The 23,958-nt window shown below is 48.8% G+C and overlaps 1 protein-coding gene across 1 annotated transcript; it reads right to left on the bottom strand.

The window, feature by feature from the left end:
- Window positions 1-4,525: 4,525 nt before the first annotated feature.
- On the bottom strand, window positions 4,526-23,519 carry PPP1R10 (protein phosphatase 1 regulatory subunit 10). Its single transcript, XM_079779802.1, is given in 20 exon segments — window positions 4,526-5,486; window positions 5,705-6,298; window positions 6,452-6,565; window positions 6,767-6,842; window positions 6,970-7,164; window positions 7,269-7,332; window positions 7,464-7,710; window positions 7,800-7,955; window positions 8,030-8,174; window positions 8,575-8,675; window positions 9,890-9,988; window positions 9,991-10,001; window positions 10,091-10,196; window positions 10,618-10,791; window positions 10,936-11,013; window positions 15,080-15,131; window positions 15,856-15,991; window positions 16,115-16,201; window positions 16,842-16,959; window positions 22,820-23,519. Coding segments are annotated over 19 exon segments (2,652 nt in total). The 5' UTR covers window positions 16,949-16,959; window positions 22,820-23,519; the 3' UTR covers window positions 4,526-5,376.
- Between the last annotated feature and the right edge of the window lie 439 nt (window positions 23,520-23,958).

Genomic DNA, 23,958 nt, shown 5'->3' with positions numbered 1-23,958 from the left:
TGAGCCAAACCGGTTAGGGCCATTGTTGATGTTTCTATCTGTCCCTCTCCTTTCTTCTCTGAAATCAATATTTACATATGAAAGCAGGAAAGAACATGATATAGCCAGGACTGGCTTGAGCTTATAGTGTGAGCTGGGCCAGGACACACGCTCGGAGCCTTAGGAACCTTGCCAGCGAGTGGGAATGCGGCCCTAGGAGCAATGGGAGCCGCTGGTAGTGCTTGCACAGGGTGCCGATTGATCTGGTTCCATCTTTACAGGACTGCCCTGGCCACTGCGTGGGGAACAGTGTGTGGGGCGGGGGAGGGGAGACAGACGGGAGAGGAGAGGCCAGAAGTGAGATACTGCCTTGGAAGGAGATATTCTTCCTCTAAGAAAATGTAGGCTCGGATATTTTCAGGGGAAGAGAATGGGAAACGGGGCTCACCTCGTGAGTTTTGGTGTCAGAGAATCAAGAAGAGTTAGGGAGTGCCCTAGCCAGTTTGGCTCAGTGGATAGAACATCAGCCTGTGGGCCGAAGGGTCCCGGGTTGGCTTCCAGTCAAGGGCACGTACCTCAGTTGCAGGCTCCGCCCCAGCCAGGGCCCTGGTTGGAGTGCATGCAGGAGGCAACCAATCCATGTTTCTCTCACATCGATATTTCTCTTTCACTCTCTCTAAATATCAGTGGAAAAATATCCTCGGGTAAGGACTAAAAAAAAAGTTAGGGTAGACACAGCTGATCCTCACAGCCAATTGGCCTGGAGGTCAATTCCTCCCAGTGATACCAACAACAATCAAGGCTTAACTACAACAAGACTGTGCACACAGCCCACAAAGGGGTGCACCAAGAGTGTCCACCTCAGGTGACTGGGGAGGCTGAGCTACTGGGCCCTATAAGACACCTAGCATACAAAGCCACTCTATCAACTCAGAGAAGCAGCCAAAATTCAGAGACAAAGAAACAGGTCACAAATGAAGGAAATGGAGGAAAGCAAATGACTAGATATAGAGTTCAAAACCACGGTTATAAGGTTTTTCAAGAATTTTCTAGAAAAGGCCGATAAATTTAGTGAGACCCTCGAGGATATGAAAAAGGAACAACTAGAAATTAAGCATACACTGACTGAAATAAAGAATAATATACAGAGACCCAACAGCAGACTAGAGGATCGCAAGAATCAAGTCAAAGATTTGAAATACGAAGAAGCAAAAAACACCCAACTGGAAAAGCAAAAAGAAAAAAAGAATCCAAAAATATGAAGATAGTGTAAGAAGTCTCTGGGACAACTTCAAGCATACCAACATCCAAATTATGGGGGTGCCAGAAGAAGAGAGAGAGCAAGATACTGAAAACCTATTTGAAGAAATAATGACAGAAAACTTCCCCCACCTGATGAAATAGACTTAGAAGTCTAGGAAGCGCACAGTACCCCAAACAAGAGGAATCCAAAGAGGACCACACCAAGACACATCATAATTAAAATGCCAAGAGCAAAAGACAAAGAGAGAATCTTAAAAGCAGCAAGAGAAAAACAGTGAGTTACCTACAAGGGAGCACGCATACAATTGTCAGCTGATTTCTCAACAGAAACTATGCAGGCCAGATGGGAGTGGCAAGAAATATTCAAAGTGATGAATAGCAAGAACCTACAACCAAGATTACTCTACCCAGCAAAGCTATCATTCAGAATTGAAGGGCAGATAAAGAGCTTCACAGATAAGAAAAAGCTAAAGGAGTTCACCACCACCAAACCAGTATTATATGAAATGCTGAAGGGTATTCTTTAAGAAGAGGAAGAAGAAGAAAAAGGTAAAGATAAAAATTATGAACAGCAAATACATATCTATCAACAAGTGAATCTAAAAATCAAGTGAATTAAAAATCTGAGGAACAGAATAAACTGGTGAATATAATAGAATCAGGGGCACAGAAAGGGAGTGGACTGACAATTCTCGGGGGGGAAGGGGTGTGGGGGTGCGGGAAGAGACTGGACAAAAATCGTACACCTATGGATGAGGACAGTGTGTGTGGGGGAGTAAGGGCAGAGGGTGGGGTGGGAACCGGGTGGAGGGGAGCTATGGGGGAAAAAAGAGGAACAATTGTAATAATCTGAACAATAAAGATTTATTAAATTAAAAAAAAAGTTAGGGAGTTTGCCAAGCAGCAGCAAATACATTGAGTTAGTACTTAATTGTACTAGGCTGAGGTAGTAGGATTTTGTAATTTTTTTTAAGAAAGGGAGAAACATTTTGTTGTTCCATTTGTTTATGCATTCATTGGTTGCTTCTTGTATGTGCCCCCAGAAATAGAACCCTCAACCCTGATGTATGGGGACAAGACCCTGAGTTACCCAGCCAGGTTGGATTCTGTAATTTTTCAACATTCGATTTCCCAGAACAGAAATAGCAGATGTAATGCTGACGACTCAGAATTGGAGATGGAAGGGTTGAGACACATCAGAAGTTGAACAGGATTTGGGGGGTGGGGGTGGAAGCAGAAAGGAAGAAAAAAGCCTAAAGGGGAGAGAAGTGCCTGCAGGGCTTGATGGGTCCATGGGTTTGGTGAAATGGGTGAGAGTTCAGCCTGTCTCCCTGCCCCCATTATTTTTTTGTTAATCCTCACCCGAGGATATTTTTTCAATTGATTTTTAGAAAGTGTGAAAGGGAAGTGGGGGTGGAGAGAAACATTGATGTGAAAAGACACATCCACTGGTTACTTCCCACACTCACCCTGACCAGGCCCCGGGATCGAACCTGCAACCCCAGTACGTGCCCTTAACTGGAAATCGAACCCACAACTCTGCAGTTGCGTGGGCTAACACTGGCCAGGGCAGGAAACATTTTTGTTGAGAATCTGAAAGGAAAATGAGGGACTCATCTTTAAATAACAATGGAAAACTTGAAGCTGTCTTTAAAGGCCTGTTGCAGGAGACCAAGGAGGTGAGAAGCAGGCACTCGGAGCCAGAAGAAAATCAAGTTAAAGTGGGCCCCATAGATTGACGTGCTCTTTGCTTTTTCACTTGAGTGTGTATCTCGTTGGTATTTCACCTTTAGATTAAGTCCTCCTCCCAGGCCCTCTCCTGAGCGCACAGAGCAACAGCAGGCTGGCTGCCTGCGCGTCACTCCTGAGACTGGACAGAGGGAGGGAAAAGGCCTCGCTGGGTGTGAACGAGGCCTGAGACGATGGCCGATCCTGGAAAGAACAGCCAAGAAACTTGTAGGGCAGTGACTTCACTTTCCAGATCAGCAAGCAACACCGGGGAGCTTGTCAGAAACACAGAATTTCGGATCTATCCTAGATGTACTGAATCAGAAAATCTGCTGCCCCCTCCACCTTTACTTTTCACGTTTTTAAAAATTTATTTTAGAGAGGGAGAGAAACATCGATTGGCTGCCCCCATGCGTACTGGGATTGAACCCACAACCTGGCTATATGCCCTGACTGGGAATCCATGGGATGGCACTCAACTAAGCCAGGGCTCCAATCTGTCTTTTATCAGGCCCTTCAGACATTCTGGTGAACACTAAAAGGTTGAAAACACTCTTCTCTCTCCCCAAAATGTAATATTCCCCTAATTTCTAGTTCCAAGAATAGCAGATTTAGCCCGGCCAGCGTGGTTAAGTGGGTTAAGGAGTTCATAGGTCACAGTTCACTTCCCAGTTGGTTGGTCAGGTTACAAGCCTGGGCTGTGGGCTCATTCCCCAGTAGGGGGAATGTTGGCGGCAGCCAATCAAGGTCTCTTCATCGATGTTTCTCTCTCTGAAATCAATAAAAATGTATTTTAAAAAATAGATTTAAGTAACTTCTTACTCCAAGTTAATTCTATCCCTCTATGTTCTAGTCTCCAAAACCTCCTGTGTTCCCAGGAATCTTATTCCATCACCTAGGCCAGTGGTCGGCAAACTGCGGCTCTCGAGCCACATGTGGCCCTTTGGCCCCTTGAGTGTGGCTCTTCCACAAAATACCGCGCACGTACAGTGCGATTGAAACTTCGTGGCCCATGCGCAGAAGTCGGTTTTCGGCCTGGGCGAGTCTATTTTGAAGAAGTGGTTCTAACGCCGAGCCACACTCAAGGGGCCAAAGAGCCGCATGTGGCTTGCGAGCCGCGGTTTGCCGACCACGGGCCTAGGCCTCGATTTCACACCTGCCCTCAATGAGTAAGCTGGTCCCAGATCTCCGTGCCCTCGCAGCAGGCCGTTTTCTCCGGCTCTGCACCCTTAGCGAAGAGCAGTCTCCACTTGCCTTTCTCCCCTGGAACTGTTCCCAAAACACTGCTCGCGGATTTCTCCTGCCGCCCCTCCCGCCCCTCCCGCCGCCCCTGAGCTCCTTCCCGGAGCGCTCCACAGCTGGCAGCCCCCAGGCTGCCCGGCCGCATGGGCTCCAGTGCAGAGCGCGTCACCTCAGCATTCTCACATCAACTGTGACTTTAAGGTGGAACTTGCTAGCTCCACTCAGGTCTGAAAACAAGACTCCACGAAGGTTTGTATTCACGCACCTAAAAGCTGGTAATGACTGGGTTTTGTTTTTAAGGAGTCCAAACACACCAGGGGTTAAATAAGCTGCTTCTCTCTCCACTGTTTATTATTAATGTACAAAATATACAAAACCAAAAGAAAAAATACTCATCCTCAAATCCATCGTGGCTCTAACCCAAGACCTTGCACAAAACCCAATCAATCCACTGTTTTCATAGAAAACAACTGATACGAGACGGGTGAAACAAAGAGGGCTGCGTAAGGGCCAGGGTTGTTGAATGCCCCCAGGACGGTGCCCGATGGGGACTCCGAGGCGGCCTCACTCCAAGGTTCCAGGCGGTGCACGTCGTGTGACGGCCAGGCCCGGCGTGCGGGGCTTGTTCATGCACAGCTGGCCTCCCTGAATGTCTTGGGTTCCAGGGCAGACGCAGCCGTAGCGCCGCGCTCACAGAAGGCTGCCCAGCCTGGCTCGCTGAGAAGGGCTCAGGACGTGTCCAGCAGTGTGCAGGGAGCCCTCAGTGTAGCGGGATGTCCGATACCCCTGTACCGTCTCCCGCCCCAAGGAATGGTGGTGTTGGCTGGGATGGTTCGGGAGGGCAGCCGATCCCACATCAGAGCTCCGTGCACGGAGGACCGGCACAGGTTAGGTGCCCTCGGGCATCAGCAGGAACACTGGGAAGGAGCTCGGGTTCCAGGGCAAGTCTCCTCAGAAAGTGAAGCCAGCCGTGTCTCCGAGCCTCCTCTTGGCAGGCAGGGCAGAGCGGGCTGGTCCTCCCGCCTGGAGGAGCGTGTGCACGGGGCGCACCAGTGATCAGAATCCCCAGGACGGAGCAGTGGGGACTGAGGAGCCGGCTCCTCCTCAGCTGGGGAAGGGACAAACGGGCCTCACAGAAGCCATAAGTTGGGGGCAGCGGGGTCCTTAGGGCAGGGGGGGCCCATTGACCCCCGGGTGGTAGAAGGCACAGCTGTCCTCGTAGCGGCAGTTGCCCTTCATCATAAAGTGTCGGCAAACGGGGCGGTTGGACATGTCTGAAAAAGAGGGCGGACGGTTAGGGAGGAGATGCCAGGTCACCACCACCCTCACCACCTCCTGTCAGAGAGAGCCTGGGGTGTGGGGGAAGGGCCAGGGTAGGAACAGCCACACATGCTGGGACAGGCCGCCTCAGGTTCAGCCTAGCACCCCCAGGTAGACACACTCCCAGGCGGGGGTACAATGAACGCCCCATAGGGGCAGGGATCGTCCTCACCTCCTCCATGGCTGTGGCCTCCATCGTGCCCTCGGTGGCCCCCTCCTCCGTGGCCAGGGCCATTATGGCCACGGTGCTCGTGAGGAGGTGGTCCTCGATGATCGTGGCCTCGGTGACCAGGGACATCATGAGGCCGGTGGCCATGGGGTCCCCCATGTCCAGGACCTTCATGGGGGCGATGTCCACCATTTCCACCCATGCTCCCACCAGGGCCTTCATGAGGACGATGGCCACTGCCACTGCCCATGCCCCCACCAGGGCCTTCGTGGGGACGGTGTCCTCCACCCATGCCCCCCCCAGGGCCCCCTCGTCCGTTTGGGGGTCCTCCTCCAGAGCGACCTCCTCTGGCTCCTCGAAATGGAGGAGGAGGGGGAGGAGGTTCATTGCCCCCTCGACCACCACGACCTCTATGGTATGGTCCAGGTCCAGGTCCAGGCCCAGGCCCAGGCCCGCCCCGCATCGGGCCACCCCGCATGGGGTCAGCAGGGCCATCCCAGAAGGGATCACCACCCCGGGGAGGGGGGGGTGGACCCAGGAGACGTGGACCCACTGGCCCCCCAGGGCCTCCAGGGCCTCCAGGGCCTCCATGGGGACCTGTCAGGAAAGAAAGGGAGATACTGTTATACTCAAGAGACTGCTCCCTCTCACCCTGAGCCACCTCCCCCTCCTTTTGGTCCATCCTGCACTATCACCAGACCGCGGGTTAGCAGATAAGCCCATCATTCCAACACCCCCGTCCCCGCCTACCTGGCATCGGTCCCCCAGGGCCAGGGGGGAAGTGCTGCAATCCCTTGGGGACCCCAGGGCCTCCTTGTGGGAAACCGTTGGCCATTGGGCCGGGGCCTAGGAGTCCATGTGGTACTGTTAATGAAAAGAGTCACACAGTCAGCAAGAGGCTTCTGGAAGAGTGATATCCTTCTCGCTTAAGCGTGCCCCACGGATCCTTGAAGACCCAGCTGGCAGAGTCTAATCTCCATCCCACCCCCATGTGTGGCCACTGCCTGGCAATACCCCTGCTTCCCCAACCGCATGCAGCCCAGCCCTGGCTGGCCCTGACCTTACCCAGCATCTGCTTGATCTTGTCTGAGTAGTCTGGTTGCTTCAGCAGGTCCTCTGAGGGGTGACTATTTGGGCTGCCCTAGAGAGCAACAGTCCTCATCAGCAGAGAAAGGGAGAGCCCAGAGGAGGGATGCAGGAAGGGGAGGAGGACTGGGGTGAGGGGAGGGGCGTGGCCGACAGAGCAGAACCGAGGACGAGGCTCCTACCATGATGGAGGTGAGGATCTCCTGGACATTGATGCCTCCTCCTCCAGGACCCTGGGGGCTCTTGCCAGCACTCATGCTTCCCATAAGATTGGCCAGAACAGGAGGCAACTTGGAGCCACCTGCCCCATCAGGTGAGCCACCGGCCTCCCCAGGCTCCAGGGTCTCAACATATGGAGTCTCATCCATGGAACATTCCTGAAAGCAGAGCAGAGCAGTGAGGACAACCACAGAATGAAGGGGAGTCACGCACGAGAGCTGCATTAGCATCCGTCACAGCCCCGTCGTCACTTCACACTCACCTCGTCCAAGGGGATGAGCTTCGGGGGCACAGGCTCGTAGGGTTCAGGGTCTGGCTCGTGAGGGCTGGCACAAGTGCGGGGGGGGGGGGAGACAAAAAAAGATGGATGGTCAAATTACTGATCCAGGCCCTCGAATGTCTTCCTAACCTCCACCCTCTCCGTCATCACCCGCGGGCCGGCGCCCATCCTGCTCACCTTTCCTTGTTCAGGAAGAGCTCCTGAAGGATTCCTTTCTCCCGCTCAGCCTGGATGTACCGCTCCTGGCTGTTGCTTCCAGGGGTGACAAGAGGTGAGGGCAGAACCAGGGGCCGGGGGCACACCCATGGCACCTTCTCCTCCATGTTGTCATGGCTCAGACGCCGGGCCGTCTCAAATGCATGTCTGTCTGACAGTATCTCTCGCTTAGCAGCCTCGCCAAAGTCCTTGATCTTATTCACATTTACTGTTGGCAGGGAGGAAAGAGAAGTGAGCACAGCCAGCCCGTTTTAACCGCTCCGAACCCGCCCGTCAGACACAAACCCGACTGCTAACCGCGTTCGGTCTCATCCAGTTCGAAGTAGAAGTACTCCCTCAGCTTGCCCTCCTCAGGCCACGTCACCGTCTTCCTCTTCCTGCCTCTGCGCGTCAGCTGAGGCTCCCCAGGGCTCTCCACCGGTTTGGCGTCCAGAGCTCCCGGCTCCAAAGAGCCTGTAAGCAGGGGGTTTCAAATGCAGGCCCTTCCCCTTGGGGAACCCCCAACCTGGCCCAGCCTGTGGACTGACCTGCATCCAGGAGCTCTGGGACCTCCACAGGGGGCACTGGGGTCCCTGGACGGTCTGTGTCCATAGCCTCAGGAGGTGCTGGCTCTGGGGAAGAAGGTTTGGCTGTGCTTGGCTCTGTGCTTGTTTTCCCTTCAAATGGGCTTGGCTATTGTGAAAGGAAAAGAAGTTAATGAGCTGACAGAAAAACCAAGGTCAAGGCAAGGCAGTTAGTGCAGGGTCCGGGCAGGATCCCTCAACAGTTCATGTAAACGAGGATCCATGTCAAACACTGCGCACTGTCACCCGTCTGCACCGGAGACACACTCCTCTTGCCCTCCTCAACTCCGAGCTGCTGGGCCCTTCTTTTTTTAAAAAATGTTTTTATTGATTTTAGAGAGAAGCATCCATCAGCTGCCTCCTGCACACCCCCTACTGGGGATTGAGCCCACAACAAGGGCACGTTCCCTGACCAGGAATCGAACCAGCCACCACACTGGCCAGGGCTCCGGGCCCTTCCTTTGACTTTGCCTTTACACCCTGCCACACCTACCACCCAGGGCCCATACCTTGGCAGCTGTAGGCGACAGCACCTTCTTCTTCTTCTTAATTTTGATGCCTGGGACAGGGGCTGAGTTAAGCGCATCCAGGAAGCCAAGGCCCTCCATAGCTACAAAAGGAAGAAGCATAAATGGAACCATCACACCTCCTTTATAATCCTATTCCTATAGAACCAGTCTGGGCAGAAAAATGGGTCAGTGTAGACCCTGCCTCAACCGGGGACACAGTAAGCTCAAGGTGGCCAGAGAGCATATGGACAGGAAATTCCTGACATTATTCTCCATTTTTAAAAATATATACATTTCAGAGAGGAAAAGAGAGATAGAAACATCAATGATGAGAGAGAATCACTGATCAGCTGCCTCCTGCATGCCCCACCCTGGGAATTGAACCATGACCTCCTGCTTCTTAGGTTGACGCTCAATCACTTGAGCCACGCCAGCCGGGCTGTTATTTTCCTACCAGAGGCTCGGCAGGCTGGGGGTGGGAGGTGGGGGGGGGGGGGGGCAAAAGGGGAGGGGGTGTCCCTCAGCCCAGCCTGCACCCTCTCCAATCTTGGACCCTTTGAGGGATGTCCGACTGCCCGTTTAGGCTCGATCCCACCTGGCTCCCAACCGCTTGCCTGCCTGCCTGATTGCCCCTAACAACTCCCCTGCCAGCCTGATCAACGCCTAACTGCTCCCCTGCTGGCAAGAGTGCCCCCAACTGCCCTCCCCTGCAGGCCTGGTCACCCCTAACTGCCCTCCCCTGAAGGCCTGGTCGCCCTCAACTGCCCTCCCTTGCCAGCCTTGTTGCCCCCAACTGCCCCCCCCCTGCAGACCTGGCCCCCCCAATTGCCCCCCCGCAGGCCTTGTCTCCCCTCAACTGCCCTCCCCTGCTGCCATCTTGTGTCCACATGGGGGCGGCCATCTTTGACCACATGGGGGGCAGCCATCTTGGGTGCCTGGGTGATGGTCAATTTGCATATTACCTCTTTCTTATATAGGATTAAAGGCAGGCAAGCCATGGTTTTGGATATGAACTAAGAGTTCAGGCACCTGACAAAGCCAGCCCTGAGGACATGTCAGATCACCCTGGCAGCTGGGAGTGCCCCTAACCAGTCAGTGAAGAGCACACCTCCCACCTCATCTCTCAGATCACTCCTAAGTAACCCTATGAAACAAGCTTCAGAGGTGCAAAAATTAAAGGACACCAAGAAATAAAGGAAAATGAAGGAAAACATTAAAGAGAAGGCCCCCCTTCCCCCCCCCCCCCCCCCCCCCCCGCCCACCACCATGCATCCCATGAAGAGTTTGCTCCCAAATTCAATACATTCTGACTCACGCTGTGGCGGGATGATCTTCACTTTGATCTCTTTGGTAGCATTGGGTGTTGTGTTGAGTGGCTTGTACTTCTTCTCTGCATGGGGCGCAGTGTCTCCTGGGCAGCTGTGGAGCTGTTAGAAGAGGAGCTGTCAAAAACACTGCCCTTCTTTCTCGTGGCCGCAGACCCAGCCCACTCAGAAGTTCAGCACAGAGTCCCTACCTCTGACGCTTGAGGGGAATGGGCTTAAGGTTGTATTTGTCAGAAACCATCACTGTACTGGCGTTCTTCTTCACAGGCACCAAAGATGGGGTCTCCAGCTCTAATCCTGGGGAAGAGAAAGGGGGTGGGGTTGAATTCACACCCACCCTCTTGACTTTTGTTGTTGTTGTTAAAGATTTTTAATTGATTTTTAGAGAGAGGAAGGGAGAGGAAAAGAGAGAAACATCAATGTGAGAGCAAAACATGGATCATGTTCTCTACTGGGGATCCAGCCCACAACCTGGGCATGTGCCCTGACCGGGATTCAAACCAGTGACCTTTTGGTGCACAGGACAATATCCAACCGAGCCACACTGGCCAGGGCCACCTTCTTGACCTTTCCTCTCGGTTCATTCAGTCTTGTATAATCCTGAGCGTCACCCGCTAGTCTTCCTCTTTTTGCATATCATAACCCAGCAATCCCACCCTGAGGCCCTGGGCGTGCACATGCCCACAGCCCCTCCCCCCGGGCCTGCCAGCAGCCTCACCAGTGGAGCGGAACTTGGCGTGACTGGGTGCCGTGGTTCGAAGAGACTTAGGCTTCTCCTTCTTCTTCTCCGGGGCTTCCTCAGCCCGGGGCTCAGCCTTCACCTCAGTTAGAGGTCGCTCAGGGGGCGTGGCTCGACCCTTTCCCTCTTCTTTTCGCTTTTTCTTATCTTTCTCTGTTGTGGAAATACAAAGTAGAAAAAGATTTTATTGAGGATAAAGAGAAAGACTGCTGGTAGCGGTGAAGCAGGCTGAAGACACTGGAGGCCACATCCCATGGGAGATAAAGCAATACAGGGACAAAGGACCTGGGAGCTCACCAGCAGGCTGGGCACTGCTCTGGGAGCGGATGACAGCCATCCAGTCGCTGACGAGGACGGAGGCCAACTTCCGGAGCTCTGAGGGGACAGAAAGAGAAAATGCCTAAATAACTTAAAATGTTATCTGTCCAGTAACAGAAAATAGAGATGTTTGAACATTTATTACAGAACACATAAAAACTACATCACTGCTTCATATATACAGGGTGGGTTTACAGTTGTGAGTCCATGCAACAGTTTATTCTTTATTATTATTTACTCACTAGAGGCCTGGTGCATGAAATTCATGCACAGGGGGCGGGGGATGTCCCTCAGCCCAGCCTACACCCTCTCCAATCTGGGACCCCTCGAGGGATGTTGGACTGCCCGTTTATAGGGATCGGGCCATGGGGGTGTGGACAGCCTGGGTGAGGGGCTGAGGGCTATTTTCAGGCTGGCCAAACCCCCTTCAGGGTGGGGGTCTCCGCTGGGGTGTCTGGCCAGCTTGGGTGAGGGGCTGAGGACTGTTTTCAGGCTGGCCACACCCCCTGGCGACCCAAGCTCACAGCCCTTCCTTTTTTTCTTTTTTTTCAGCACCTCCTTGAGTGGAGGCCAGGGCCAGCTGGAAGCAGGTATCTGGGATTTATTTATCGTCTATAAATGAAACTTTGTAGCCTTGAGTGGAGGCCCTGGTATCTGAGATTTATTTATCTTCCATAAATGAAACTTTGTAGCCTTGAGTGGAGGCCAGGGCCAGCCAGGGTGGGTGGGAAGCCTGGCTTCCTCCATCACCAGGGGCAACCCAAGCCTCCTGCTGGCTCTAGCTCTGTGGCCGCCGCCATCTTCGTTGGGTTAATTTGCATACTCGCTCCTGATTGGCTGGTGGGTGTAGCGGAGTGATAGTCAATTTGCATCTTTCTCTTTTATTAGTGTAGATTATTGCATTATTTATAAACCTACTTTTACCCACTCCTATATATCTCCTGTAATTGTTACAACCTGAAAAACTTATTTTTTTAAAATATATACTTTATTGATTTTTTTACAGAGAGGAAGGGAGAGGGGGAGAGAGTTAGAAACATCGATGAGAGAGAAACATCGATCAGCTGCCTCCTGCACACCACCTACTGGAGATGTGCCTGCAACCAAGGTATATTCTCTTGACTGGAATCGAACCTGGGACCCTTGAGTCTGCAGGCTGACGCTCTATCCACTGAGCCAAACCGGTGAGGGCTGAAAAACTTTTTTTAAAGAATAGTGTATTGCCGAAACCGGTTTGGCTCAATGGATAGAGCGTCGGTCTGCAGACTGAAAGGTCCCAGGTTCGATTCCGGTCAAGGGCATATACATTGGCTGCGGGCACATCCCTGGTAGGGGGTGTGCAGGAGGCAGCTGGTCGATGATTCTCTCTCATCGATGTTTCTAGCTCTCTATCCCTCTCCCTTCCTCTCTGTAAAAAATCAATAAAATATATTAAAAAAAAAATAGTGTATTGCCTGACCAGCGTGGCTCAGTACAGGTCACATGACTGGGTTGCAGGCTCAATCCCCAAGTAGGGAGTGTGCAGGAGGCAGCCAACCAAAGATTCTCATTATTGATGTTTCTATCTCTCTCCCCCTCAATACATTGTTACTTTTTAAAATATATTTTTATTGATTACAGAGAGGAAGGGAGAAGAGAGAATACTGATGTGAGATCGTAACATCGACTCACATCACATAGAAGCATAAAGATTAGTCATAAAATTAGAAAGTGGCAGAATGAACCAAATATCTATGCTCTTCCCTTTCTGTTAAAAGAGAAAGTAGCCCTAGCAGTTCAGCACAGTGGATAAAGAGCTGGCCCTTGGACTGAAGGGTTGCAGGTTCGATTCCAGTCAAGGGCACATACCTCAGTTGCAGGCTCGATCCCTGGCCCTGGTCAGGGAGTGTGTAGGAGGCAACCAATCGATGTCTCTCTCTCACATCGATATTTCTCTGTCCTCCCTCCCTTCCACTTTCTCTCTAAAAAAAGAAATCAATGGAAAAATATCCTGAAGTGAGGATTAATTAAAAAAACAACCAGAAACTAAAATCAGGAGAAAGATAGCAGAGTTCAAGATCTGAAGGGCTACTAGCTTCTAAAATGAACAGCATTACTCTGTGTTGTCCCTAAAGGCAAACTTAATGCAAAGGAAGCTAACTTAGATTCATCTTACAAAAGACTTTCTAGGCAATCTTTTTAGAAAATCAATTAAGTATGCCAAGGATGAAAAAAGAGCTGAAAAACAGACCAATTTAGGGTTGTGGTTTATTTAAAGAAAAAAGAGGTCAGAGAATTTTAAAGAATAGAATTTGTTTATTGCTCTTTCTTTTTGTACTCAGCAAATAACATCTCTTATCTATGGCATCTCTCTTCCTGACAACATTTCCACTTTCGGACTCATAATAAGATTGTCATATTAACATTAAAACCTAACTTTTCAAAATAGTCACAAACTGGCAATTTCTGTACCTAAGGCAAGATGAATTCCAATGTATCTATCCACAATGCAGAAAAACCCTAAAACCTTTTCAGAGCAATTGATAGTATGGTCCAGTGAGACTTCATTATAGTCAATAAGTACAAATTTCTGTATCCAAAGAAAGTATAAGAATAATAATTAAATCTATATTCAAAGAAGGCAGAAAAATTGAGCCAGCCAGAAAACAGGGACAATATATCTGACAGAGAAGGAACAACAGATGTGCAATGACTTAATGGGCTTTCTGGGATATATATCATGCTATAAATTATTATTACAGACTACAGGCCTGGTGCATGAAATTTGTGCACTCGAGGGGGGGAGGGGAGGGGCTCCTCAGCCTGGCCTGCACCCTCTCACAGTCTGGGATCCCTCAGGGGATGTCCGACTGCTGGCTTCCGGCAGTCGGACATCCTTAGCACTGCCATGGAGGCAGGAGAGGCTCCCATTACTGTCGCTGCGCTCACCAGCCATGAGCCCGGCTCAGGGCTTCTGGCTGAGTGGTGCTCCCCCTGTGGGAGCGCACTGACCACCAGGGGGCAGCTCCTGCATTGAGCATCTGCTCGCAGGTGGTCAGTGTGCATCACAGTGACTGATTGTTCTGCCGTTCGGTCAATTTGCATATTAGCCTTTTATTATATAGGATATACTCTGAGATGTCACAAAGATATTGAAGTGCTTTGTATCTAAAAGGACCTAAAAACTGGGAATTAATACAACTAAAAGAATTGAAAGGTAGGGCCCCTGGCCAGTCTGGGTCAGTTGGTTGAACGTCGAAAAGTCACCAGCTGATTATGGGTCAGAGCCCATGCCTGTGCTATGGGCTAGATTCCCAGTAGGGGGTGTGCAATAGGCAACTGATCAATGTTTATCACTCTCTCCCTTCTTCTCTCTCTCTAGTTAATAAAAACTTATTTTTAAAAGAAGAGAGCCCAGCCGGCATGGCTCCATGGTTGACCAGTGACCTATGAACCAGGAGGTCATGGTTCATTTTCCGTCAGGGCAATCTCTACCCAGCCCCTGCCCCACCCCCAGCCTTCAACACACTGTTGTCTGTATCCCTGACCTGCCTGAACTGTACATATCCTCCTATATAATAAAAGGGTAATACGCAATTTGCCCCCTCAACCGGGAGTTCGACCAGGGAGCGGGGCCAGCCCTGCCCCCGCCCCGAACTATCCGGCCAGGGTGCACCAAGAGTTCTTAAGAATCAGCTTCTAGCCCTGGCCGGGTAGCTCAATTGGTTAGAGCATCATCCTGGTACACCAAGGTTGCTGGTTCTATCCCTAGTCAGGGCACAGACAAGAAGCATCCAATGAATGCATAAATAAGTGAAACAACAGAACAATATTTTTCTCTCTGTCTCTAAAATAAAATAAAGATAAAAAAATTAATAAAAAAAAGAATCAGCTCTGGTTAAAGCATGGTACCTTATCTTACCCTCAATAGTAGAGAAATGAACAAATCTCATTCGAAATTGAGACTAGGAGACAGGGAACAGGGGACAGGTTAGAGGAACTAAACTTTCAAAAGAAAGAGAAAAGCAACAGGAAGTACAAAGAGTCAGGAGGGAAGGTGCAGCCCAAGGATGGGGACAGACACGCAGGGTATTAAGTGTGAGTAATGGAGGAAGGCCCCGACAGAGGGAGAACTGGCTCCTACCTTCATCCTCACTTGACTTGCTCAGTTGCTTCACCAGTTTGGCTGTGTTGTTCTATGGGAGACGGGGAACAGCAGAAAGATAAATGCCAGGACAGTAAGGCCACTCAGAGCTCATAAGCCCCCAAATTCACTCACCATTTCCTCATAGTCCCTTAACAGTGACTATGTGGAGATAGTGTAATTTAAAAACCTTTGTGGAAAAGAAAAAAAAACAAAAAACACCTTTGTGGGGCCCTAGCTGGTTTGGCTCAGTGAATAGAGCGTCAGCCTGTGGAACAAAAGGGTCCCGGGTGTAATTCCGGTCAAGGGCATGTATCTTGGTTGCAGGCTCTTCCCCGGCCCGGGGCCTAGGTCAGGTGCGTGCAGGAGGCAACCAATCCACGTGTTTCTCTCACATTGATATTTCTCTCTGTGTTCCACAGTCCTAAAAATCAACAGAAAAATATCCTTGGGCGAGGATTAACAAAAAAACCCCACAAAACCTTTGTGGGCATAGTTTTATCTAATCCTTAAAATAATCCAGTTAGGTAGATACAATTATTCCCATTTTATAGATGAAAAAGACTGAGGCTCAGAAATATTGAGTGCCCCAAGGACACACACCTATTGAAGGAGATAAAATTTGAACCAAGTCTTCTGATTCCAATTTCCTATTTTTCCTACCATTTCACCTCACAGGCCTAAGGATCACAGCCTGCTCAGAGTCAGTGTAAGTTTCTCATCTGTCAGGCTCAACCAGAGAACCGAGGCACTGAGGTAGGAAAGACGGAAGGTACCTGCTTGAGATGGTCCACGGTGAGTGGTAGGTGCTGTAAGGTCAACAGAATTTGCTGCAACAGGGGAATGTTGTTGGTTGTCTTTGAATATGTCAACCAATTGTTAAGAAGCTTGTAGCCACCAACATCAATAAACCTGTGGGCAGGTAGGAGGAGAATCTGATGCCCTTCCTGGATTTTGGAAGGACCACATCCCACACTCCTCGTTCCCCACCAACAACCCAGAAACCCCATCGCAGTCACCCAGATCCCCACTCACTTGACCAATACTTCTGATGACTGGGTCTGCAGGAGAATGTTCAAGTAAGTGCACCGACTCACCATCTTCCGTGCCTCCTTCATCAGGCTGTAGGAGAGGGGCAGGTTAGGAACCGAGCAGCCACAGAGCGCCTCTCCTTCCCACAGCAGAGCCTCTAGCCTGTGAGAGCACCTGCACATCCCTGACCACTTGGGACTTTGCTACAGTGGGAAGGTCACATGGCCTCTAGGTGGATAGGATGGATCCACAGTGAAATGAAAACCCACGGGAGGATGGAAGAGAACTTGATCTGGGGGGGGATGACCATGGCTGCTCCCGCCACATCTGGTTCTGCTCGCAGGTAAAGCGTCCCAACCGTCAACAACCAGCCTTTAGTTCAGGATGGGCTAAGCCATCTGCTCCCCCTGGGAAACAAGGATCCCTGAAGGAAATGAGTTTGGGGATGTGAACCATGACCAACCCAAAACAGAACCAAGACTTCCATCACCTGGCTCCCCGTTTCCTTCCTTCCAAAGGGTGACTCCCTTGTGACTGTGGAATCCAAATATCTCATTCCACTATAGTCAGGAACCAAGGGATCACCTGTTCCTATCACTTATTCTAAAACTACCGGATTTCAATCTTATCTCACTGACTTTCCCTTTCCTCTTCAGAACACCCAGCCTGTCTGCCTTAATTACAATACACAATATCCTCCACCTGCAACAAGTGGAAAAAGGAGACTCACCTGAAGATCTTGGAAATCCCGTCCGCACTCTTGACTTCCCCATCTCGGTTAAGGAAGCTGTCCAGGCCCTTGAGAAGCTCTTTGGGGTCTATGGGACCCGAACCCATGATCCAAGTTTCTAAGATGAGAGGACAAAACAAACCAACAGAATAAACGGGGGGCAAGGACACTGCCAGTGTGCCCTCTAATAAATTCCATTCATACATTGGACGAAACATAACTTATTCAACTTATGTTCAACTACCCTCACCCTTTTCAAGATAAGAAAAATCAACAGAGACTATTGCCAGCACTGAGCAAACAGCCCTGGCAAGGTAAGCATGGCTACATGACTAAAGGGAAGACAGTTCAGTCGCAGGAGTGAGGCAGCACACCCTTCTCTCCCCTCCCAGGTACAGCCTTCCTAGCACAGCTGAACTCCATGAGATAGTACAGAGCTAACATTCACATTCCTCTAACAAAATGCTCAATTCCCAGAGGTATTTTTTGCTTATTAAGTCCTGGCTCTCCCTCATTGCTGGTAAATCTGGTTTGAAAACAAAACAAAACTGTGACTTGGTAATAACTGGGCCAATCTTGGGTGTTGGGCTGAATATCTGCTAAGAGTAGTCAATTCTTTATCTTAGCTCACAAGTGGCAGAATCTGTGCTGCTTGCACCAGTCAGCAATCTCGGCTAAAACGATAGGTGACAGAGGAGAAACAAAACTTGAAAACAGAACCTTTCCTCAGGGGAGGTGTGGGTAGCTCCCAGAAATGGAGACAAATGGATGCAAAGGAAATCAAGCAGGTCCTCCTAAGCCTTAAATAGAATGTCACTCGTTAACTAAACACTGCACAGGTTTTTATTGGTTCAGAGAGCAAGGTTTGTGGTTTCAAAGGCAAAGATGCAAATCTGACCCCCTATTCCCAACCACCTCAAAATCATATCATTATTCAATATCTCTAAGAAAGGCCTGAAATTAGAAATCATGGAGCCAAAAAGAATAAAGGTAGAAGCTGGGAAAATGCCATTACATTTTAAGGAGCTAGTTTAGACCAGATTAGAAAAGGAGTTAAAGTTAAACTGCTGATATGGGACAGAGAATTGTGAAGCAATTTCTAGGCTAGAAATCAAGTTCCAGAGAGGAAGTTGAGAATCAATATGGTTCTGATTGGTATTTTTATCCATAAAGCCTCGAAACACCTCTGAGAACAACAACAAAAAAAGCCACCTCAGTAATCGCTGCATTTGGGAAATCAAGTTAACACGTGGGTAGGAAGACGGCAAAGAGAAACCCACCTCATGCACAGTGCTTCTAGTGCAGTTACAGACAAGACCCCAGCAGAAGTGTGGGAAAATCAAGGTTTTACAAAGCTAACTATATTTTGTACAGAAAGAAAAGTTTTCTTATAATGTAATTCCCAGACTTATTAGTTCACCGACAAAAAAACAAACACACCAATCTTAACCTTTAAGTCCTTCCAACAAAAAGGCCAGTAAATTTCGAAATGCATAGGTCCTAACGACCTAGGTAAGAAAAGGCAGAAGCAGGAAGAGACTGCTTCTTGAGATCACAAACTGCGGGCTGGAGAGGAGGGAGGTAAATGCCGAGGGGAGCAAATCTGGGTTAACTGCTGTGACTGCCACCCTGCCCTCCACAGGGCAGCAGAACCTGAAGTCAGAGGAAAAAACATTGAAGTAGCTTATAGGTAAGATTAGGCCAAGCCCACTGAACTATGGGGATTCTTATAGAGACAAACACAGGGATAAAGGAGTTTTTCCCATGTAGTAATACACTGTAAGATATATGCCCTATAAAGATACATAGATACAATAAAGGGAAATATAAAACAGATTTCCCATCTATTGGAGTCTGGAAAAGCAATGAACAAACCTAAATAACATATTACCAGCAACCAAGATAAATACAATTTGACAAAAACATTCAATTAAACTAACATCACTTCAAACCAGTCCTCCCTCAATACAGCTGACCCCCCTTATTTGAGTCAAACCCAGAGGTGAATATACCTCACCGTGGTCCAATTGATTCCAGAATAGAACTCCCTTTTACATATTCAACTATCAGTTAAGCCAATAGGCATGCTTCTCTACTTCCTTCAGGAACTATAAACAAATTATCACCTGAGCTAAAATGATCCTTCACGGAATAGGGCGGGAGACAAAAGAGACCAATTAGTACAGCGCTAAATTCTGTCTAGTGCCTCTGGTTGGAATGGGACCCAGGAATTTTTGCATTCCCATTCATAAAAAGCAAGAATAGTCAAGAGAAGCTAGGAGACAAAGCAGAGGAAACGTTAAATATTCACTTTTCCATTATTTTCCTCTATTATATTTTGGAAATACAATAAACTTAATCTTGTATCACAAGCACCAATCGTGTGATTAAAAGGTGAGTTTTCTCCTAACTCTCCTACAGGAAGATTAGCTTTCACTCATTTAATATTAAGGATCCTAAGTGTCTGACAACCCAATTTCCCTCTTTTGAAGTCAGTACAATTTGAGAGAAGTCCAAGGTATTCAAGTGGAAAGGAATAAAGAGCCTACATTCTTGGCACAGGCCTCCAGCAGAAAAGGCAATGAGCTGATCAGGGGAGAAGCCGTGACCAAGTGCCATAACATTACCGTCATATGGAGACTGCAATGGAAGCTGGAGCAAGACTTCTGGAATCAGAAATAATCCAGCACAGGATATACTTTAATTTCCTCGAAGGCAGTACAAAAAAGTGTCGGGGGGCCCTGGCCCATCTCCACCAGGTCCTCTGGGGGGCTCTCCTCATGGAGGACACTGCAGGCCGAGACCGCCACAGATATAGGCACTGGGGAGATTTCTAGTCTTACCAGAGATAGTTTACAAGTCCTGAAGTGGCACCAGCTCCTGCCTCCAAAATGAAGTATACTTTCGGGTTATTTCATTACATAGGGTGAAAAGTATTTAGCTTGGCTCAAATTATGCCATTCCCATCACCAAAACAGAACTTGATTGGTTCAGGACAAAAATTCTATGCAAGTCCTTTTAAAAACAATCACAATACCCTTTCTAGCAAAGGAAGGCCTTTACCTTAACTTAAAGGCTTGAGCATTTCTGGAAATGAAAATACTTTGTACTTAATCCCTTACATTCCCCTTTCTTTCTTTGGTGTTTGAGGCATTACAGCATGACTCAACAGTGGACTGAATTAGGTCTCTGGCGATTCTCAAGGTTGTACCTTTTTCCTAAGTAGTAAGCCCCTGTGCCTCATTCATTTTGAAAACCTGGTACATGAGCTCACCAAAAGCTTATTCATAAAATTACCACCCCTACTCCATCCCCATCCCCACAGGAAAGGATTCCAGAATAGAACTTTGGCCACAATCTACAAGGATCGGGTGCTCTGGAAGGATTTGGCTCCCTAGAAGGCTTTGTTTCCCATCTCCCATGTTAATGAAGATTTTATTAATCTCCTGCTCACTAGAGATCAGGAACCCCAGTGGGCAAATGTTCAGCTCCCAAGGAAGGTATGCTGCAGAGGCATATGGCAAACTGCTTAAAAGATAAAAAACAAAACAAAAACTTGTGGTCAATAGACATGTCCCTCCCATCCAATCCAGAAGTTTAATAATTTGAGAATTCACACCCAATAGAAAATTAGTCCTGAAGTTTCACCCAAGTCACCATGGCAGTTGTACAAAATGACTTTCCAGTTCTGCCTAGAACCATGATTCAATGTAGGACTTTAAAAAGTACAAGTATATGGAGAGACTGATAAAGATTTGACTTTGAAAAATTAGAAGGGACAGGACACCAATTACCAACCTCGGAGAGGGCATGGTCTTTCAATATGCACCAATTGCTATAGCACTGCATGAGTTGAAAATGAAGACATTATCGTCCCATTGTGAAGGAATTTTACAAAGGAAAGAAATTCAAAAAAGGTGGCTCTTGGGATAAAAGAAACGAGGCTGTGAAATGTAATACCAGAAAGGTTTTGCTTACCAGAAACCGTAGCTTGAATCCCCCTGCCTTGAGTTTACAACTGCCGCCTCCTTTCCTAAGATTCACTTCTCATCCCAGTACCAATGTACAGGAGCTAAGCAACTGGAGAACCTGATACAGCACTGAACAGTTTAACCCCAGACGGAGGGGGAATAAGAGAAGAAATTCCTAAATACCCACTCCCCCCCAGATTCTCATTATACAAAGCAACCCAACGCAGGAGGCCCAAGGACGGGTTCCTGAGCAGAAATGACATGTCATTAGGTCCCATTTGTCTCGTTACTTTCACAAGCCCTTGTCTGCCTCCAGTATGCCCCCCCCCCGCCCCCCGCCAGCTCACACACACTCCCCCAAAGGCTCCCAGTCTTATAGTTTAATTTTTCCACCCCTGGCAACTTAGGTGGGGAATACTTCCAAGCAGTTGTGATGAGTAAAAGGTGAAAAGCATCAGGCTGTCATTGTTAAAAAACGAGCTGCCCAAGGAAATGAACAGCTTGAAGACCTAATTTCTGTGAGCTTTTTTCCTTTTCAAATAAAGGCTTTAAAATATTCTAAAGGTCTTTCCTGGCTACGTGCACTGGAAGGCCAGAAGGCATGTGCTCAGGGGTGGGGTTTCCAGAGGGTGGAGAGGAAGCAAGTCGATTACATCACCTTTCAAGGATGCTCCTCCCCCTGACCAAGTTTCTAGGGCGGCCCTAGGCTCTGGATTGCAAACGGAGAAAAACAACAAAGAGGCAGGGACGCCATCTTGTAATGGAGAAAATTTAAAAGGCTACTCCCGCTCTGCCGGTAGTTACATTAAAAAACACTTTCTGGGAAGGGGGGTGGGTAAAAAATAACAATAATTCTACTCCAGTCCCCCATCCTTAAATCTTTGACCTATTTTGAGTAAGAGCGTTGTGAAAGTAAAAGCAATTAAAATATTAACAATTTTATGCGGGGAAGAATTGAACTTGCAATTGAGGTTCAACCTACCATCGACCACCCCGATCCTTCAAACAAAAGGAAGCGGAGGGACTTGGACCCCCCCTCAACAAATAGGGTTGAGGTAGGACAAAAATGGGAGACAACCTGCAACACTGCTTGGAAGACAAAAGGACAAGGAAAGTCGCCATATTGAAGCAGGGAAGGAAAAAAAAAATCCTTTAACGACACAAATCTAGAAAGCTAGCATTCAAGTGCACTAAATGGCTTTAAAAATTATACTCCTGAATTCCACATTTCCCAACCTTTCCACCCTCTATTCCCACCAAAAAGTATCAAGTTAAAACGTTAATCTTTTGCTTTTAAATAACTTATGCAATCTCCAACAATTACAAGACATTTACTTTTAACTACTATCTTGTATGTACTGGCACTATAATATTTTGTCCTGAATTAAGTGTCTTGCAATCTTTATTTCTAGATTGCCACCTATTTTAACCACAAATATACCCCAAGCATATTACATTAAATTGAAAGGATTTAACAATCTTAAGTCATAGCCAGCTAATATTTGTGCCCATCTCCTTACCCTGCAATCTTTATGTACAGATTGCTTATTAATCTGGCAAATTGAAAGGCGCCCTGCTTGTCTCACACACAAAGAAGTGGGCCTCCGGAGCCACAGACCCACCATCTTTTGTATGTGAGCTCATTAACCCTTTTGAAGACTGCTGCTCAAGTGAGGAAGGTAACCGTCCTCCTTACAAAAAGCAAACTTAGCGCTTTGGCAGTCTGGCAATTGGCTGGATTACCAAGGGTTAACCATCAAATCCTCCCTTGCCGGCCTCCCTCCACGCTGCTGGCCTGCGGCGGGGCAGGGCCGAGGCAGGTGGCAGAGAGAACAAGACTTAGAACCAAAGGCCCCTTTCGGTGGAGGTGAAGGGACCGGCTCGGTCCTCCCTCCAGGTCGCTACTTTGTTCTATGGCCTCATTTCTTCCTCTCATTATTTTTGGTTTCACCAAGGGAAACGTTGATTTCTTGTTGCAAGGCTCGTTTTTCAAAATTCGACACTTACTATCCAATTTTTTTGCGACGTCAGCACCTCGGGCTCAGGGGGAAGGGGGTTAAAATTTTGGAGAAAAAAAATAAAACCACCAACCAGAACCCAAAACTCTATTTGGGGGGCCTCATTGGATCAAAAAGTCTCTTAAAAAAAACCAAGGCCAACTCAGCATTCATCCCCCCCCCACCCAACTCCATTTAGGGAGGGGGGGTCGTAAAAAAAAGTTCTGAGTTGATTAAAAAAATAGATAAACGCTGGATAAGTGGACTTGGGTGGGTTTGGGAAGGGAGGGTGGTTGATTATTTTTGAAGTTATGTGGTGACGGTCCTTCGGCCACAGATTTCAAGTCCCAAGCAGCGTGGGCTGGTGGGGTGGGCACGGATAGGTGGGAAAGGGCAGAAGACACAAGTGGTTGGGCTGGTGGCTGCTGTTCCCTTTCCCCCCGCTCAGGATCCTTTCAAGGGCTTAGATGTTGCTGCGGCTCGTTTCTTTTTTCCTGGTGGCCGGCCTGTCTTTCTCCGAGAAAATTCAAACCTGGGATAGAAAGAACACAAGGGGAGAAAGATGTCATCAGTACGGGCTGCTTTTAAACACACCCCAGACGACCGCTCTGGCTGTCGCTAACACCTCCGTGTCCAGCCCGGCAGCTTAGATAAGCCGTGACTCTTAAATAAATCCATGCCAAATCCGTTTCCCAGGCCAACGCTCTCCGTAAAATGTTAACCCCCCAACCGACAAAACACAAGAACTTACCTCTAAACGAACCCCAGAATGGCGGCTGCCCGCGCGGGCGGAGCCTTTTATACCCGGACACCACCCAATGCGCCCAAATGTGTTAGTGCGTTTCCCTTGTCGCGAGACATTGTGCGCGAGGCGTAAATTCATTGGTTAACCCGAAAGACAACGCGCTAGCTGATTGGATATCCTTCCTTCACCTTCGCTCATCCACTACCCGCTTCCGGTCGCTCTCGGCACATTTTTCCGCCTCTTTCCTGAGGAGGCGGGACGCGCGTGCGCATGACCGGAGAGACTAGCACCTCCCTTTCCTCTGCCGTCACCACTTCCGCCCCCGAAAACATTTCTCACCCTGGGTTGGCCGAACTGGACCGGCGCATGCGTACTGTGGGGACCTCGGCCAAAATCGCTTTCAA

Source organism: Cnephaeus nilssonii (genome assembly GCF_951640355.1).
Source record: "Cnephaeus nilssonii genome assembly, chromosome: 9".
In the NCBI taxonomy this organism is placed as follows: domain Eukaryota; kingdom Metazoa; phylum Chordata; class Mammalia; order Chiroptera; family Vespertilionidae; genus Cnephaeus; species Cnephaeus nilssonii.
The sequence above is the reverse complement of the archived record's forward strand: the minus strand, read 5'-3'. Positions and strand labels throughout refer to the sequence as shown.